We start from the raw sequence: 15,595 nt of genomic DNA on the forward strand, positions 1-15,595 counted from the left end.
TCGGCCGCTTTAAAGCGTTTAAAGTGTAAACTCACCGTTTTGGGTATGGTATTCGGCGGTATTTGAAAGCGTTTTCCATGTCGCGCATCCGCATTTTGAACGATTTTTCCCCGCCCAAACTCATTTCGTCGACACGATCTTGGCAGTGGTAAAAATGCTATATATGTATGTTTGTAAATTGTACACACGGAAATGTTGTTAAATATGTATTCTAAAAAATCACTTCAACCTTTTGCAATAGTTAGTTGTTTCTGAGCACTTTAATACGCAAATATATTTAATTTGTTACACACACATCTATGCACATATGTATGTATGCACGCGCGTTATTAAATCAATTAAGAATTATTGCAATTGCGACTTTGTAACATGTGCATTCAATGCTTTAAACTTGGCTATTGACTCGAATCAATTTTTTTCTTCGAAATGTCTTGATATGTGAACTTGAAGCCAATGCAGAAAAGCAGAAATATTCAAGACCGACTTCCAACACAGTAAAACTTTCAAAGACAGAATGAATGTAAGCAACGAGACGCCGTCGATGATTTTAAAAAACGTCTTAAGCGATTGGCAATCGCGGTTAAACTGAAATTTTCTGTCGGTCTCTGACCGCTTTTTGGCCAACTTGCTAGCTAATTATTGTCAGCAACAGCAATGAGCAGCGGCGGCAGTGGCAGCAACAGCAACAGCCCAAGACATAACCATAGGCAGACAGAACCGTCGCTTCGCGTCAAGTCGCAGCAACTCAGCGTTTCCACTCGGTGAAGTTATGTGCGCTCGCTCGCTCGCAACGCTTCATGTCTTTGCCGCATTTCTACTTTTTCAGCTGCGATCGTTAGTGCGGCATCATGCTCCTATTACAGTTTGTGTTGTTGTATAGCTTTCATTTTGCTTCTTTCATACCATATTTCTTTGCACAGCTGCTGCTCCACTCAAAAGAGTCAATATACGTTTGTGTGTATGTAAGCAAGTGCGTAAAGGTGTAGACAAATATGAACAGACTTAAGTATGTTGGATCTTACTATGAACGTAGTGCATTTTTTCCGTCCGTAACAGTTAAGTTAGAAGCTGAGGCTTAGAAGTAAACTGAAAAGCCCAAGCGTAGCGTCGGGGCTCTCTGGCCGCGTAGAAAAGTTGGGATACATTTGCACTTGATCAGCCCACTATGGGGCATATGAGTAAATGTAGATATGTATATTACATACATATGCATATATGGGTGCTATGAGCATAGTCGCAGCATGTCGCTAGTATCTCCTTCATTTTGCTCACCTTTACTATTGGGGCAAGGTAGTAAGGAGAATTCGCTACAACTTGCTTAACAGTTAGCTAAAGACGGTAGTGTAGTTTGGTTTGTTTGCACTCAGGTATATGCACATACATACATCTAAATATAGATACGTATATTAATATGCCTAACCAAACATGTACAGTTGTTAGCATACAATAAGAGAATGGTTACCGTTTTGTAGAGCATGAATATATTTCTACTAATAAATATGTATGTACATGTACATATATGCACGTAAATATTAACCATAGTTGCAGCATTGCATGCACAGGTGTAAATGTTTGATCAACATATGTACATACACGAGTTTGTAAAATGTAGTACAGAAGTGCATAACATCGAGATGCACATGGTGGCTTCGTACGCGTTTCAAAGAGCATCGCAGCAGCTCTGAATATATTCACGAACCCTATGAAAACACACACAGAAGCTGCTTATTATTTCCTTCATTTGTGGCATATGTACATACATACATATGTATGTGCGATAGTGGAACGGTTTCAGCACGCTTGAGAAAAAATTGCTAATCACATCAACGCTTATTAATGTTACGCCAGCAGTTCACTCCATACGCAGAAATGCCTAACTAATTTCGGTTATGTCACTTGATGCGTGGGCGCCCTTATTTACAAATGTACGAGTCCAACCGACTGTCTTTAGAAAGTGTTTTTATACATCTATGAAACTTGTTTGCCGTTTTCGCCTCTGAAGAGATATCAACAACAGGATAAAACATATTATCCATAGAGGTTCCGGTCATCGTTTGCTGTTACCATTACTTTCATAGACAAAACCAATTTTAATTGGAACGGCACTTTTAGTTAAATTATCTATCACAAGCTGAACGGTTGCTCAATTAGTTATTGTAAATTAATGAGCATAGTATTTTCGTTCACCAAACCAAATCAAGTAAAAATTTCTAAACAGAAAGTTCAAATCTTATATTTTACTGTATTCTTGTTAGCATCAAAATGAGGAAAATGATACCTAGCCGATTTGAATCATGATATTCTAACTATATTTCTTACGCATAGTTTAAAATGGGTCAACACATATGTTTTTTTACAAAAACAAACCGAAAGAAACACGCATCAAACTGAAAACATTAAAAACATCGTCCGTTCCACTACAAAATTAATTCGTAAAAAGTACCCGGAAATTGTAAACAACAAAAAATAATTAATTTTTCATCAATATTTATTTTGTCGCCTTCGAAATAATCCTCACCAGATGTAATACACTTATGCCAACGATTTTTCCAGTCGTCAAAACACTTTTCATAGGCACTTTTTGATATGGCCTTCAGCTCTTCAGCGAATTTTGTTTTATCTCTTCGATCGACTGAAAACGGGTTCCACACGAAGCCAAATGTGGAGAATCGGGTGGTTGATCGCTGGTATTCATTGTGTTTTTGGCTTTAAATTCGGTCACAATCGTACTCCTTTAGAAAACAATCAGCTTAATCGGGGATTTTCAAGCACCATATCCTTCATTTTTTTAATATTTTCACCATTTGAAGTGGTCGAAGGTTATCCAGTACGTAGCATGTCTTCAACGATCTCTCGCCCGTCTTTGAAGGCTTGGTACCACTCGTAGGCTTGTGTTCTTAAAACATCGAAAGCCTTTTCCAACATTCGCAACGATTCCGCATATGAAATTTGATTGGAAATACAAAATTTGAGACAAATTCTTTGTTCGATATTTTTATCCATTGTAAAAATGTCAACGGCTTACTGAGATGTACCGACTTAAGCGATTACTGTCAACAAACTGGTTGACGGAACGCGCTCTTATTTGACATAGTAATCAAGGACAGTCCTACTAACTTAGCAAATTATCATTTACCCGGGGAATTTCATTACAATTTCCGGGTGCTTTTTTGTCACAAAGCACATCCACTTATATTTACTTGCGTACTTTGAAAACTATTGAAACAAGTGCTATGAATGTCAAACATTTGGGTAAATATACCAGAAACTTTTCACTATTAAATTTATTTGTTCCAGAATTTCACCTAGATAAATGTTCAATTAAATAGGGCATTAAACAGGCTGTACTTTGTCATTGTATAAAAGTATACATTTGGTAAAATATGTGCTTTATATTGCTTTCCATTCATTTTTCAATATTTAATAATTTTTAAAAGAATATAAGTATTTTCTACGGAAAGTATTATCAAACAATGAAAAGGAGATTAAGCAAAAATTGTGCTTCCTTTGGACAAACCTGTATTTCGCAATCAGTATATACCTTATTTACTATCTCATCAAATTTGACCCGGACTGGTTCATTTAAACTGCACGCCGAAACCAAATTGATAAAAGTTTTTCCTTATAGGTATATTCTTTTTTATAATGAAGTTTGATCTCCAATCCGTATATGAGAGGAGCTATAATTTTGTAGATATCACTAAATTATGTCACATTAGCAATTTTCCAAACATATAATCTGTAGAACAATATTTTTACGTATATACGAGTAATTTGGTTCGCACCTCGACGTTTCACAAAATCAAGAATCCAGCAGCGATAAACGAAGAATGAAACCTGAAACGAAATCCCATACGATGGTATTGATAATCCATTATAAGACAATCAGCGTAAACAGACCGACCAATGTAAAATCAGCTGATTGAACCGAACATCGCGCTGTGGTTTTATCGATGGTTCTTGGAAATAAAAGAAAATTTAAATATTCTATTTAGTCTTTCTCAGTTTTTCTGACATTGCAACTACTCAACCGTAAAAACAAATTAAATTTTTATGTCATAAATAACCTACCAATACCTATATGAGAAATAATCTCAAAGAAAACTGAATTTATTTACATAGAAACTTTTCAGTTAAATCTTTTAAGAATGCAGCTGAGCGATTTCAGGTGGGTTATGTGTGCTGTTCCATGATGCGAATATCTAACAAATTTGAACAGATGTTTAATGACAGATGTCAGACCAAGCATGTCGGAATTACTATGTGCATTACTTATGCCATGCAATCACCCTGTAAGTGTGTATATGTGAAACAAATAATAAGCAATTAAGAGTATATATGTAGTTCTCGCAGTAAGTTCAAATTTCTTGATTTTCCGTGTGAATTCAATTCGATTAAATGTTTGTGGCTATTACATTTTACATTTCAGTTCTTTTAATTTTTTGGAATCAGCAAAACATACTTGTATAAATTATTTTACGCCCATAAATAAATATGGGTTATATGCGCTTTGTAAAAACTGCCATGAATAACGGTAAGCAAAAATCAGAAAATTACTATAGCAACACGCAAGTGCCTGAAAGTGCTTTCGTTAGCATATTATTGAACATGTTGTTTTGATTTGTAGAATTACTTGTAAATATGGTTTTTTTCAATAAAATTAGCAAAAAATACATTAGCTCTGCTCATTCGTAGTAGAACATCAAAAGCTTAGTACTCGTAGGATTACCCTTTTGCTAAATTTTGTTCTCATTATTTTGATTTCAGATACACATACATATGCATAGAAATATGACATTTGAATAGTTTTTGTTTAAATTATTATTAATTTATATATAAACTTCATTAATTAAAACAGTCGTATACTTATTCCAGCTTAATTACTTCAATACCAAACCAATTATTGTCAACTGGCTTCACTTTTATTTACTGGACTTGTAGCAAATATTTTTACGCTAGCAAGCTAGCAATGTATGGTACATATGTATGTATGTATGTATGTGTATTTTAAGTATGTGTGCCAACTAGAAATATGCTTAGAATTTCTTTGGGTATTTCATTTTCTTCATGACTTGCGTAATACCAGCGACCATGGTCACCTCGGGCATTCTAAGCTTTGAGTCTTCCTGGAAATCGCAACGACGGGACAAATGCAGCCAAGCTCGTTCGGCATTCAAAGAAAGAGGTGTTTGAAGCCAAGTAATGTAGTCGATGTTTAGAACACCGCTGAGCAGCTGAAAAGAAACAATTATTTATATGTTGTACTATGTGGGAGTAACTGTGAGCACATAGGACTGGAAACAGACAGACAAACGATGGGAGTGTTAGAGGGAGTAGTTTTTATATTTTAATTTTGACCTCCATCAGAACTTCATTAAATTTAGGGCGATAGAATATATTTTGTGGGCATTTAAATATTTCTCAATAAAAAGAAATACTGTTCATCACGACGTTTAGTGACGTTTACTTAATATATAATTGAACTATTTATGAAAAGTTCATTTCTGAATAATAAATATAAAGAGTTACAGAAATTACTACAAACCATAAGAATAATCTTCAAAGACATGGGCTTTATTATTTGTTATATTTATTTCTTCATTTGTGTTTCTTACCTGGTCAAACGTATGACTTCCAACAAAAAACATTGTTGACAATATCGAATCCTTTGGTTCATTGATCCTCTGCCCCGGATTTGGCCCACTAACGGGGACACCAGAACCCAGTTGCTCCTCTAACCAATCTGCATTATTCTTCAAATATCTATAACTTGTCTTTGGTGCGAAGCAATGAAAATGTGAGGTATTCTAAGCACTTATTAAATCTCCTTAAAGATTACCTTTAAAGCTTGCCTTCCAATATTACTTGTGAGTACATCACTAACCAATATGTCTGCTATATAATCTGCTATACCCACATCTAGCTCGGAGGCATAATTTATCGGTGGACTTTGCGTTAATCGTTCCGTATTTGTGTTATTTAAATCATCAATTTTCACCGTACTTAATGTGCTCACCCAACTGCGGGCCCCACCGTTAGATTCAAAATGAGAATTGGTTTCGACAGCTATGGAGTCTCGTGCTTGCTTTAAGAATAAATCGATTTGATCGGTGTGTTTGTCGTCTTCGTCTATACAGCATATAGCTTCGGAAATGGAATAGCAGGTTGATGCCTTCTCCATTTTGTTTTCTATAATAAATATTATTTAACTTTTATCAACAAATTGCATATTTAGAGAGCATTATTAGAGAGCAAAGCAAGTTAAAAAATTTAGATAATGCCTCTAGTTATGTTGGAACGAAATAAAAAGCACCAAAAATGTTCTTGTTTACACACAACAAATAGAAACTTTAAATTACTACTTACCCTTTTCATAAAATTTAGCTTTTCGAATGAGGTCGGTATATAAAGCTGCAAAAACTACTTGCATGAGTACCGAATCGCCTTTAAGATAAACAAAAAAATTATTATTTAGATTTAATAGCGGTAAGTGAATGATACGAGTATCTGGCGTGCTTTAAAGCGGGTCAGAGCTTATACGCTGCTTTCCGCTGCAAATTCAACTAGACTACATGATACTCGCTGAAGCTAAAATATTGGTGAGCATTTACGAGGCTCGCAGAATATACATACCAAGAGGACGAGTTGAAACTGGTATGATGTCTTGCAATAAAACTGTCACTTTGTAAAGGCTTTCGGGTATACAATCCCACATCTCGGAAACACATGTTAAAGCCAATGACATTGCCTGGTACATACTAGCACCCGCTTCGACAGCATTAACTAACATGTCAACAACACAATTCAGAAGCGGATATACAAAATGCATGACTGCTTCCAGCCAAGGTGGTCGCTTCTGATTCCAAACCTGAGTTTTGAATTTATCAATATGAAATGAAATATTTCTCGCAAAAATTTTCATACCTGACGCTTGTCAAGGCAGTCACTCCAACCAGCGGAACTCTCTTCTAAGGTTTTAATGAGGCACGATTTAATATCGACAGCTTTTCCAACCGCCACCAGCAGATACGTTAGGGATAAAACTATTTGGTAGTTAGACTGGCCGACAGGGTCTGCATCCATTTCAGAAGGCATGTTTAATAATAATATTAAATAAACACTATTTAACTTAAAGAATTTCACTCAAACTAATTCATATAAAAACATTGTTGTGTATATTGTATATTTCTAAAGCATGAAATGACCAGGAACTATATAAAACAGTGTACATTATCCTGACCCTCAGAAGAGTATTCAAATAAATGTTATAATAATCTTAGAAACCCGGTGGGGCTTTGCTTATACCACGTCGCCTTACCATTACGTAATATTTGGACCCAGATTATATTATTTATGATCTTACCTGCTTGATTTCTAATTTGATCCGATAAATCTAAACATTCCCCCCGACATAGAAATGCCTCGCATTTTTTCTGTTCACCAACGTCACTGAGAAATGAGCTATTCTCGTTATTGAAATTCTCCGGTGACGGCAAATGTGAGAAAATATGACGAAGAATTATACCGGTCACCTGTGCGTTGCGCATTAAAAGCACCTTAATTGTAAAAAGAAAAATATTTGATTAATAAACTGCAAAATAATAAATATATGTTGGGTCACAAACACAACTTTCGTTACGTTTCAACTACTTTTGTCATCGAAACGATTATAAATTGGTTTACCTTCAATAAGTATGCCCAATCAGCTTCGGGAAAAGCCAAAAGTACCTTCAATTCCAGCGATATTGCAATTCTCGCGCTGAGATCACCGAATTCAGTTACCCACTGAAAAGTCTTATCCGTAGAAAACAGACGTGGTGATGCAAATAAGATCCAAGCGCATGGTAATCCTTGCCTGGACGAGAACATTTCCATGTTTTCAATATTCTTACGACAAAGCTGAAATGCAAAATTGTTGACTGTACAAATTGCTACATCCTCACTATTTAAGGCGATACTTGGAACTATTTTTAGGTGCTTAATTTTACATGCCAGATTTTAAAATAATAACACACCAAAGTGATGGATATGCGTCGAGCTATTGCAGTTATAAATGTATGATGTTGGACTAACTATCTAATATTCACTAACATTAGATTAAATATATTGAAGTCAGTTTAAAATATATCATCGAATAATATAATACGAATAATAATTCGTTTGTTTCAAATCTACTCAAAAGCAAGGCTGTTAGTTATTTGACCCAATAAAAAGCAATATCCTATGTTAATGTAAATTCAGTGGCTAGTAAGCATACATATGTACATGGAAGTAGTAACCAACCTTTGACAGCACTCCTAACGGCGCACCACGTAACAAAAGGCAGTAAAACAACTCTCGACACTTAGCGTGTACATCGCGGATAATAGCATTTTGAGTAGGAAGCTGTAGACCTGTTTACGAGATCCATAAAATACACACGTATTATATGTATAGAAATGATGTTTAATGGCAAAATTTCCATTTCCTACATTCACTCACCTATATAGGCTTCACCACTTTCACAGATGAAAGGCAACAATTCTGCCACACAAAACAACATATTAGAGATATCTGCCAAATGTAACTGAGCTCTTTCGACACTCGTTAAAATTAACGAATAACGCGCTGTAAGAACACCCAGAGTTTCATTTAAAATACCCGCAAAAATACGTTGGGCCATCTTTGGTGGTACTGAATTCCACAGGTCGTCCTTAATGCCCTGAATGTAGTGCCACCACATTTGTATGGTGTAAGAACCGCGCTCTGATTCGAAAAACGGTTGACTATTTTCCCAATTCAGACAATCTGCATCTTGTATTATGTACAACAACAGCAGTCTACAATGTAAATCTAATAGCCTTTCCGCTAGCGCTTCAGCCATTTGTAAGTATTGCTTGTAGGACAATCTTAATGCGCCACCCTTTTCATTGCCCTTTGGGCGATAGACCTTTACATTAGCTGCTTGCATGTAAATATTTAAACAATTTTTTATGAGCGCCGCCGCACCAATTGTTGCAGTCAGCACAGAGAGGTCGGCATGGTCTAAGGACTCCTGCGATAGTATATGTAGATGCTCCAAAAGCATATCAGCCGACCGCGTTACGAGATTTACGAATTTTTCAGGATCTGATGTTTTCACAATAACAGCGGTCTAAAAATGATCGAAATGTATGTAAGTGCTTATTTAATTATAATTCCACCATACTATTTACCGGATCATGTGACAACAGATCCCATTCTGCATGCAATAATCCAGAATGCTTTTGGTAAGAAGCATAGTATTCATCTTCCCACCTTTGTAACCGAAATGATAACCAAAACTTGTTCGCAATTAATAAAAAAATTGAAGTTCTCGAAATACTACTCACCATAAAACAATTTTAATGGCGGCAAACGAGGCGTAACGTGGGAAATCTAATTTCCCTCCTACCACACCAAGGCAAATGCGCTCCTGCAGGACTCTTTGATGTGTCTTCTCACAGGTTTTTGGTAGGTATGTAGATGAATAAAAAATGCAAAAATTGCATAATATCATCATAAGACAAAAGCATTTACATAAAACTATTGACTGAAGATTTTTCTTACCTGATAAAACTGTAAATCTCGCTGCAACAATACTGGGACCCTGTCCATTAAATTTCCTTCTTCCATAACCTCCATCTTTAAGCCTTTTTCAATAGTTTGTTTTGTATTTAATTAATAATCTAATTCAAAACTGAAGAGCAGCGCTGAAAGAGAACGAATTGTTTATCGACTAAATAGATCCAAAGTGTCCATGGAAACTCGACAAAATGGAAAAGTGATATGAGTTTGTAAGCTGACAAGCTGAACAAAAAAACAAGAAACAAGTTCGGGTGCAACCGAATATTTTATAATCTTTCAACTTGCCAGCGGAATACCGTAAGATATAAAACGTCAATTAGAGGATCGGATTCTAAGCAATTTTATATATGTGACCTGGTCTACGAAAAGGGAGCTAACGTGCGAAAACTAGTTTTCTGGGAAAAGCTGTTAAAAATAATCGTCAGTTTCTCGTTATCTCATTAATTGTTCTCCTTTTTTTTGACACCTAAACCCCCTTTCCGTAGACCAGGTCACATATATAGATATACTATATATAACTGATACACTCACCAACATATTCGGCATAAGGTTTGTTAGAAAAACGAAAATCATTTTAGTTGGGGTAGTATCGACCCGATTTTATCTACTAAAATTGTCCCCTGGGTTTCATGAAGATACCTCACATACAATCAACAATCATATGGAGTACAGTCAGCCGAATATTCGAAAATCCTGATATTAGTTATAGGGGGGCACAGAGATATTATTATCAGGAAAAGATTATCTCTGATTTTCAATTGTATATCCCATACATTGGCCTATATAGAAAGAGAAGAATGCTACGTTATTAAATTTAATCGAAATCGGTCGGTCGGGTACAAAGATATATGATTTCGCCAAAAAGTGAACGGTGCCACTCCCATTGTTCAATTTTAACATAAAGCCAAAAGTGAAATTTAATGTCTCTGGCGTATTTAGTTATTGATTTATTGTACCTTTAGTAGATTTGAACAGTACCGCTATATGGGGAGTGAGCGTTGTTATCATTTGTACATTAAAGTTATTAGAACGCGGGCCACGCTCACTTTTTCAAAATATTTTGCCACACAGGTGGGCATTACTAAGGAACGTGCATACCAAGTTTCATCAAGATTTCCCAATTTTTACTCAAGTTACACCTTGCACGGACGGGCGACGCACAGGCAGACAGTCACCCGGATTTCAACTCGTCTCGTCATCCTGATCATTTATATAGTTATAAAAACCCTAAAACTATCGTTAGGTGAACAAAACTATTATGCTCTGCAGCAACTTGTTGAAAGAGTATAAAAACGCCAATTTCAGCTAACCGTTCACTTACTTATACATATGTATACAGACGGACATGGCTAAATTATCTCAGCTCGTCACGCTGATGATTTATATTTACAGTATACTTTATAGAGTAGTTTTCTTCTGAGTATTACAAACTTCGAGCCAAAGTGAATAAACCCTGTTCTAGTAAAAAAGTATTTTTTTAATTTACTTAAAAAAATGTGAGTACGAGTATTATACGTCCAGCGAAGACGCAACATGGCAATTAAATTGCCTTTTGAAAAGCGGATCAGAAACTGGATTTATACTAGTCTGGAAACCCTTGAAACTGATTTTTTACTCATTTCTAGAGTTAATAAAATTTTTGTGAGATTAAAATTCCATGTTTCGGATAAGACTTTCTTAAGCCTGAATGGTATTTTAAAATCAGTGAAGGATTATTAGCTTCACGTCCACTAATTTTGTATACGTTTCTATCTCTTTTGACAATATGCCTGTAAATATCATAAGGCATTAAAACGCCCACCATGTAATATTCATTTATACAGTTGATCTCTCAGAAATCTTTAAATTTTCTACACAAAAGTACATACACATTTATGTTATAACAATAAAAAAGTATTTAATTTCTTCATATAAGTATGTATCGTTTATTCTACATTGAAAACCACACCTTGTGCACATGCTAATTTACCAGAATGATTCAATGTTATTGTCGAACGTTTGCAGTATTGTTTCCATGCATCGGAACCGGATTCTCTACCTCCACCGGTGTGTTTTTCACCACCAAAAGCACCGCCTATTTCCGCCCCATTAGTTGTAGTATTTATATTTACTATGCCACAATCAGAGCCTTGTGCACCAATCCATTTAAACGCATTCGATATGTTCTCCGTAAATATCGCTGAAGACAGACCTTGATCTACTTCGTTATTCCATTCGATTGCCTCTTCAATAGATTTAGCTTTAAGAATATAAACAATTGGAGCAAAAGTTTCACGATGCACCACTGGAGAATCATGTGGCAAATCAGTTATTATAGTCGGTTCCACATAGAAACCTTCAGACTGTATCACATTTCCGCCAAATGCAACTTTTCCACCGAGTTTGACAGCTTCGGCAATGGCGGCTTTATAATGTTCAATATTTTGTTGAGAATGCACTGGACCAACTAGTGTATTTGAATCTAATTGATGACCGACCTTTGGAAGAACCTGCAATATATTTATATGTAAATTTAAGTATAGCAACAATGGCATATAAATAAATATGCCAAAGACTTGAATTTTTTGGTATGATTTGCACAGTCTTTAGCCGTTTTAAGAGGTAGAAAATAATACAAAGCGTACCTGTTTGTATTTGACTACCAATTCCTTAACCAGGCGATCGTATAGTTTCTCATGTACGATTATACGACGTGTTGTGGTGCAACGCTGGCCGGAAGTGCCAATGCAACCGAAGAGTGCAGCTTCTAATACCATGTTGAAATTAGCATCCTGGTCCACAATCAAAGCATTATTACCACCCAACTCCAATATAACTTTGCCAAAACGTTTTTGGACCTCCACTCCGACGTTGCGACCAGTTTCGCAACTGCCAGTAAACGACACAAGTTTCACTCTAGCATCGCTAACAAGTTTCTGACCCACATCGGCGCCTCCTTGGCAAAGCACTGCAATAGGTGGTAAGTTATTACGTTTCAAAACTTCAGAAAGGATTTTCATGGTCGCTACTGAGACTAGAGACGTAGTTGGGGCTCCCTTCCAAAGAACGCTATTTCCAGTTGTCTGCCCAAAAACCAAAGAATACCATAGTAAATAGCTATGATTGATTCGAAACTTATTTATATAAAGAATTTACCAAAGCTATTGCAGCATTCCAACCAAAGACGGCATTCGGAAAATTGTATGCTGATATAATGCCCACTAAGCCTAAAGGACGCCAAGCTTCCAAAATTGTATGATCCGGCCGTTCAGAATTGATTACCTGTCCTGAGTAAATTCGCGAAAGCCCTGCCGCGTAATCACAAATATCAATAAACTCTTGAACTTCGCCCTGTCCTTCGCTGAATATTTTTCCAACTTCTAAGCTGACAAGCTTTCCCAAAGGCTCTTTATATTTGCGCATTTCTTCGCCAATTTGACGTATAATATCTCCACGTACAGGTGCTGGCACCTGACACCATTGCTGGTATGCATTCACTCCAACTTTTATCGCCTCATTCATTTCTTCAGATGTTCCCACACGAACGTTAGCGATCTTGCGCCCGGTTCCTGGATCAATAGATGTTAATACCTCCCCAGAACCTTTCCACGATCCATTATATACACCACAGTTTTCGCGTTCTAGACCAATATCCTTGAGGAAAGCATACTCAGCTGAATCAATTAGATAGTCATTCTTTGATTTTAATGGAGAGCTTTTGTGAAAGAAGCATGAATGTGCCGTCTGATTGCGCTTCAGCAAGATTGTTCGGTTCAAATGCCTCACAAGTGACATCCTAAAAATATACAAATAAGTAATATTTTAATTAATAATAATTTTTTATTTACACTGACCGTTTGTTATCCACGATGTAAATTAAAAAATCAGAAATAAAAAAAACATATTTCAAGGAATATCAATAAAGAGGCAATAATACCTAGGGGTCTTAGTGTCAGTTATTCGAGGCTCATATACCAACTTTTTTCAATCGTTTTATGACATCTTAATCTAAACCTTTTGATTGTCACCATCATCTCAAATATACACACTCAGTATCAGCGCGCAAAACGAATCGATAAATTTTTTTCTGGACCTTTTTTATATTCGACACAGCCAATTTTCCTGTCGATCTACTTATATATACAGCGAATGACTCATGGCGCGTTCCCGTAACAGAATTTTTCACTTTAGAAAACAGAAAAGGTCACAGCGAGTCAATCTGGCGCTAGCGATGAATATCCAGTCAAGATATTCATCAAATCATCAATAAAGCATATTTATGTATGCATAAAGCACTAGATTTCTTGTTGGCGCTTTACCGGCATTATACACGCATAATTCGAACGAACTAAATTTTAAATTGTTTATTTGAATTTCTGTATACAATTTTATTATTGCCATTTCATTCTTATCAATAATCCACAATCTAAGTTAAATACTTGCACATGGCATAAAAAAATTAATACATATAGCTATGTATCCGTATGTATGTAAGGGTGAGCAAAATCTTTATCGTTTCTGAATGCTGCGGTTATCTTGTTATTCTGAGCTGATTTATGAAGCAAAAACTTACGTACACACGTATCTATTGTCATAATCTCAAGTGTTTATTATATAAAAAGTACATACATATGTACATTAATCAGACATTTTAGTTTACACTATAGGTTGCTTTTGTAAACCAATTTGAGATTTCTAGTACTATACTTTGTTGGAGTGAACTGCGATTTTAGTTGTTGTCATTAAAGTCGATCTTAGCATGTCAGTCAATCTCTTTGCATATGCAAATTATAGCAGATCAAGCAACTGGAACATATGTATGTATGTACATATGTACTATATCAATATGTGTTTGTCTGTATGTACAATCAACGATTAAGACATCAAGTTCATTGTTATAAGCATTTTTATGATTATCTTCAAAGTCACAATAAGTAATTAAGTAGGTACCTAAGATTGTGCCATTTAATGAAATATGCCTGGGTAAAAATGCCAAATCAATGTTTTGATAACAACTTTAGAAAATGGATTGTGCTTAATTTATATGTGTGCCCCACTAAATATGCATCTTCATATGTAAATACATACATATAGATGTTTATCCAAAGAAACCTTTTACAAAACATGCTTATGAACTTTTTAACTAACACACATACCCATAAACATATATTTAAATTGAGCATTTCTCTACTTACATGTACAAGATTTTTTATACGAAATTTTAAATATTTTTTTTAAATTAACACAGGACCGTCTCAACTTGCATTTACTTCCGAACTGAGTGCTTTATAATGTGCTCATAATTGAGAGATGTATACGGAATGGACCTCCTGCGCTGATAAGCCAACTTCAGCTGTCGTTATCTCTGGCTGATAACAATATCTTATTATTTAATGGCTTATAGTGTAGTCCCAAAGTAATGATTGACCGGTCTACTTTTCACTAGTAAAGTTTTTAACTCAGGAACAATTTTCAACCTGCTGAATCTTAACCGTGTGCAATATTGGGTTCCAAATAGTCTAAATGCTTAGTCGTACTACTGTTTTAATGGGTGCTGGTTAATTTAGGAAATTTTATTTCAGCATTGGGAACACGTCACGTGACAGTCCTCATATTTGGCAACCCTAAGTGCCAATCACGAAAGCTCCCGTTGTGGCATTCGAAGTTTGAAGTCAAGTTTAAAGTATATGCGTCTGTCACCGGAAATTGACAAATTTCCGATTATAACAACTTTTGTTATGGAAGGAAGCTAAGTATTGGCAAATTTTAAAATCGGAAAGCAATTATTCCGTATTTCTCATTTTGATCTATAAATTATATAGCATTTTATAAAACATCTCTGTGAAAAACGAAGTATTTCGATCAGGTGATTTCAGCTGTAAAATATTACCAATAAAACCATGTGATTTATAACAAGTGAGTTCATTATCACATATCATATCAGTAACAGATATAATACCACAACGTAATTGTTATAGATTATTGAAATCGTTTTATTTATCGATATTTCATTACCACCACTTATTGTACT

The 15,595-nt window shown here is 35.5% G+C and overlaps 3 protein-coding genes across 9 annotated transcripts in view; all 3 read right to left on the reverse strand.

Annotated features, from left to right (window-relative positions):
* LOC126762035 (heparan sulfate 2-O-sulfotransferase pipe-like) overlaps positions 1-1,073 on the reverse strand; it is a 32,318-nt gene extending 31,245 nt beyond the window's left edge. For 3 of the 4 annotated variants that reach the window (XM_050478510.1, XM_050478512.1, XM_050478511.1), the window contains exon 1: positions 36-1,016. In XM_050478510.1, the coding sequence (XP_050334467.1) occupies positions 36-124 (89 nt within the window). In that variant the 5' untranslated portion in view covers positions 125-1,016. The other variant, XM_050478513.1, reaches the window with a different exon arrangement.
* Positions 1,074-4,863: 3,790 nt separating this feature from the next.
* Positions 4,864-9,738, reverse strand: LOC126762412 (uncharacterized). 2 transcript variants are annotated; one of them, XM_050479128.1, is made up of 13 exons: positions 9,568-9,738; positions 9,351-9,454; positions 9,195-9,276; positions 8,482-9,133; positions 8,284-8,393; positions 7,684-7,899; positions 7,364-7,556; positions 6,925-7,073; positions 6,634-6,868; positions 6,367-6,444; positions 5,840-6,189; positions 5,616-5,774; positions 4,864-5,234 (listed from the first exon to the last, which is right to left on the reverse strand). In XM_050479128.1, the coding sequence occupies exons 1-13, from the start codon at positions 9,640-9,642 to the stop codon at positions 5,037-5,039; spliced, it is 2,601 nt and encodes an 866-aa protein (XP_050335085.1). In that variant the 5' UTR covers positions 9,643-9,738; the 3' UTR covers positions 4,864-5,036. The 2 variants fall into 2 exon arrangements, with proteins under 2 accessions (XP_050335085.1, XP_050335086.1); XM_050479129.1 differs by lacking the exon at positions 6,367-6,444.
* Positions 9,739-11,456: 1,718 nt separating this feature from the next.
* LOC126760943 (putative aldehyde dehydrogenase family 7 member A1 homolog) lies at positions 11,457-15,055 on the reverse strand. Of its 3 annotated transcripts, none has more exons than XM_050476760.1 (4): positions 14,760-15,055; positions 12,721-13,360; positions 12,210-12,647; positions 11,457-12,074 (listed from the first exon to the last, which is right to left on the reverse strand). In XM_050476760.1, coding segments are annotated over exons 1-4 (1,644 nt in total). In that variant the 5' UTR covers positions 14,762-15,055; the 3' UTR covers positions 11,457-11,510. The 3 variants fall into 3 exon arrangements, with proteins under 3 accessions (XP_050332717.1, XP_050332718.1, XP_050332719.1); XM_050476761.1 differs by lacking the exon at positions 14,760-15,055 and adding an exon at positions 14,031-14,048; XM_050476762.1 differs by lacking the exon at positions 14,760-15,055 and adding an exon at positions 13,502-13,927.
* Positions 15,056-15,595: the final 540 nt, after the last annotated feature.

The sequence above is a fragment of the Bactrocera neohumeralis genome, chromosome 6, assembly GCF_024586455.1.
Source record: "Bactrocera neohumeralis isolate Rockhampton chromosome 6, APGP_CSIRO_Bneo_wtdbg2-racon-allhic-juicebox.fasta_v2, whole genome shotgun sequence".
NCBI classification, from domain to species: Eukaryota; Metazoa; Arthropoda; class Insecta; order Diptera; family Tephritidae; genus Bactrocera; species Bactrocera neohumeralis.

Coding starts and splice junctions, on each gene's coding strand:
- LOC126762412 (XM_050479128.1), bottom strand. CDS start 9,642: ATGGAGGTTATGGAAGAAGGAAATTTAATGGACAGGGTCCCAGTATTG. Junction 9,277..9,350: donor GCCATTAAAATTGTTTTATG/GTGAGTAGTATT, acceptor TCGGTTACAAAG/GTGGGAAGATGAATACTATG. Junction 8,394..8,481: donor AAGTGGTGAAGCCTATATAG/GTGAGTGAATGT, acceptor TCTCGTAAACAG/GTCTACAGCTTCCTACTCAA.
- LOC126760943 (XM_050476760.1), bottom strand. Junction 12,648..12,720: donor GGAATGCTGCAATAGCTTTG/GTAAATTCTTTA, acceptor GTTTTTGGGCAG/ACAACTGGAAATAGCGTTCT. Junction 12,075..12,209: donor TGGTAGTCAAATACAAACAG/GTACGCTTTGTA, acceptor AATATATTGCAG/GTTCTTCCAAAGGTCGGTCA.